The sequence below is a fragment of the Solanum tuberosum genome, unplaced genomic scaffold (assembly GCF_000226075.1).
Source record: "Solanum tuberosum cultivar DM 1-3 516 R44 unplaced genomic scaffold, SolTub_3.0 scf00083, whole genome shotgun sequence".
Classification (NCBI taxonomy): Eukaryota; Viridiplantae; Streptophyta; class Magnoliopsida; order Solanales; family Solanaceae; genus Solanum; species Solanum tuberosum.
Genome location: NW_006239015.1, coordinates 916198 through 919456, shown reverse-complemented (window position 1 = coordinate 919456; position 3259 = coordinate 916198). Strand labels below are relative to the sequence as shown.

The 3259-nt window shown below is 34.1% G+C and overlaps 1 protein-coding gene across 1 annotated transcript; it reads left to right on the top strand.

Moving 5' to 3' along the window:
* The first annotated feature begins 1216 nt into the window (after positions 1 to 1216).
* Positions 1217 to 1975, top strand: LOC107060590 (uncharacterized). The gene has a single exon (XM_015308630.1). The coding sequence runs from the start codon at positions 1217 to 1219 to the stop codon at positions 1973 to 1975; it is 759 nt and encodes a 252-aa protein (XP_015164116.1).
* Positions 1976 to 3259: the final 1284 nt, after the last annotated feature.

Genomic DNA, 3259 nt, shown 5'->3' with positions numbered 1-3259 from the left:
ATTTTACATGACATTATTTAGTAAAGGCCTTTTTCTTTAAAAAAATGGGGTGGTAGGAAAGGGGTAAAACTATAATGAGGTGTGCTATCGATCAGTTCAATTTTATGTGTTGGTTCGGTTTGTTGATTTTTTATTTTTAAATACGTTAAATCAATAACTAAATCGATAAGATATTTTTAATCGTTTTTCGGTTTATCAGATTTGGTCCTTAACGGTTCGGTTTTCGGTTTAACCAGTTATAAAAAATATATTACTTCTCTAATAAATTTGATGCGATAACGTAATAATGTAACTTTACAAATGCTCATAAAATAAAAACAATAATAACAAACATGAAAATAACTATACAAGTGTAACACAAATATAAATTAAGAGGAATATAGTTCTTACTTAAGGTTTTGACATTTTGCATAATGTGAAGTGTGAACTGAAGACTAAATGCCAAAGATAGACAATACTATAGTAACTAGTAAGGCATTGAGATTACTATTTAATATTATGTACAAGTAAAAATAGTAAATTATTAGTCTTAATAGGTTATCGGTTTACCCAATATTAAATATTAAAAACAAATACCAAATCGATAATCTAATAATTTTTTTAAAAAAACTGTTAACCTAATAACAATACATCAATAACATTTTTTCAGTTTGATTTATCGATCAATTTGATTTTTGCACACCCTTAATAATGACCGGTGACAGAGTCAAAAAATTTATTGAAAAGGATTCGACATTTAATAAAGTCAACTAACTTAAGCTATTAATAATATTTTTCATTATTTGATAACCTTTTAGAATTTAAGATTCTAATATATTTTGTATGTTATTATACTACCTAAAACTTAAAAAGTAGACGTTGGGGGAACAAAATCATGAATTAATAATCACATATGAATCCTAGTCATTAAGCTTTTTTTTAATCATTAACAAAAGGTAGGAGTATTAAATTTTTTAGACCAAAGTTTTAATTCAGTTTTTTGGGGCCACCCCTTTGCTATATTAAAGGAAACCATTTCTTCCTTCACATGAATATTCTCACTTCAATATTGACTCACTTCTCTTTATAGTCTTTCTCCATTTCCAAAATCCCAATCACATTCTTCCCTCCAAATTATCACCACCGTCTTCCACCACATCGCCGCCGCATAACCACCGTCATACAATGAAGTAGCTGTTAACTCCATTAGAGGGTTTTTTCTTTTTAGCTACCGAAAATGGGTTGTTGTGTTAGCAGTGGTAGCAGCAAACTACTACCTCCAACTCTATCAAATTCTTCTTCACAACAGAGTGAGGAAGAAACAGTGAAAGAAGTGCTCTCTGAAATTCCCACTTTTCCAAATTCAAAACTCTACGCTAATGAAAATAGTCCCAAAAAATCCTCACCCATCTCGAAATTTTCCAATTCGATGGAAGAAATGTACCATAAAAATCACATTATGAAGAAACCCATTACCCCTAATTTCAACCACCCTGATGATGTTTCCGAAGAAGTATCCGAGATCTGCAGCAGCACTCTCAGTGAGGCGGCAACAGTAACAGAGAAGCGATATGCAGCTGAAGATGACGCTAACGAAGTCCGGCAGCGGTCACCGGCGAAGTACCGGAACGGTTCCTTTCAGAGAAGTGTTGGAAACTCGCCAGCGAGAAGATCCGATCCGTCTCCGGGTCGGGTGAGATCCGGATCCGGAAGAGAATCTCGGGTACAGAGGAAGGATAATGGGGAATGCTCCGGTAGGAGATCGAGGTCACCGGCGATGAGGACGGAGAATGGAGGATACGGGTCGGGTTTAGGGAGGAGTCCGTCGGTGAGGAAAACGGGTAAGTCGCCGGGAAGGGTGAGATCCGAATTGGGTGATCGGATCCGGAAAATGGATGAGAGAGATGGAAATGGAGAAACTAATTGGCCACCGACAAATGGAAATGAATCACTTGAAAATCCACTTGTGTCATTGGAATGTTTCATTTTTCTTTAAATTAATGTAATCTTTTGGTAAAAAGTTGCTATAATATTAGATTTTGACATTAACATGCAGTGTCTATCTACCTTTTTCTTTATATATTTACTTAATAAATTCTAACGTATTCGATTAATTTCGATTAGTACAGCAATTTTTTTGCAAGGTAGCTAGTTTTCTCATTCATGAGTCTTTGACTGATTTGGGGCACTGTCGGTGTCACTTTGAATTGTTTAAACGTGACATTTAAAATGTACTTTGATGGATAAGTTTATGAAATTTTAGACTATTTTTTGAAAACTCAGGATAATCCGCAGCGTAACATGTACTTTGATGGATAAGTTTATTAAAATATTAATAAGATTTATTTTGCACGTAATAAATGGAAAATAAATAAAATATGTGAATGAATGATTATTGGAACCTGGCGTTGCTTGGATTGGAATATTGGTTTATGGATAAGTACTCAGTAGTCCCAACCTCACACCTCTGTACCCAACACCACTCATGGGGTGTCAAAGCATACGGTTAAAAAAAGAAATAATTAGTAACATAGAGAATTTCTACTATAACAAATCCTCAATGGGAAGAACCTTACAGTGAAGATTTAGATAATCAACTTTACCGTATTTGAAATATTAGAGTCATGAATGCGAGGCGAGACGGATCTAAATGGATGGTTGGATGATTCTTGTGATAAATATATTTTTTGTTCATAACACAACAATAATTCATAAATTCAGTAATCAGGTATGGACTTCTTCAATAGAAAATTATACTAATTTATATGATTAAAAGTGCATATATAAGCATATATAATTCTGACTCCGCTACGGAATCGGTTTGGATATATGGTCACAGTTTTGGGAAGATAAAGTGGTAGGCTATTTTTTTTTGACAGAGTGTCACCAACAAGAGTTGTGGTGGACTGATTTCTGGTAAGTACCGATCTTTCATTCTTAATTAGAGGTTTTAAGTTCGAATTCTCTTGAATATAAAGTCGTCTTTGTTAGAGAGCCTTTTACCCTTAATGTGGTATATTCTACCGCGATCTAAATTTAATCGAGTTCCACTCGTGAATATTATAAAAGTGGCAACTGTTGTGGAGATTAAATTTGGATATAATAATTGGTAACAGACTTTGAATCGAAGAAGATACACATGCCTTTATGGGCTGCGGCTGTCAGCAGCTTCTTCATTTTCTTCACACATTCTCATGTACCTACCTGCTCTTCCTTTATTTTCATTCTTTTGTCTTTATTTTCATCTTTAATCTGCGCAAATAGACTATTCAAAACCACT

Excerpts from the sequence above, each read along its gene's own strand:
- LOC107060590 (XM_015308630.1), top strand. The coding sequence starts at position 1,217 with ATGGGTTGTTGTGTTAGCAGTGGTAGCAGCAAACTACTACCTCCAACT.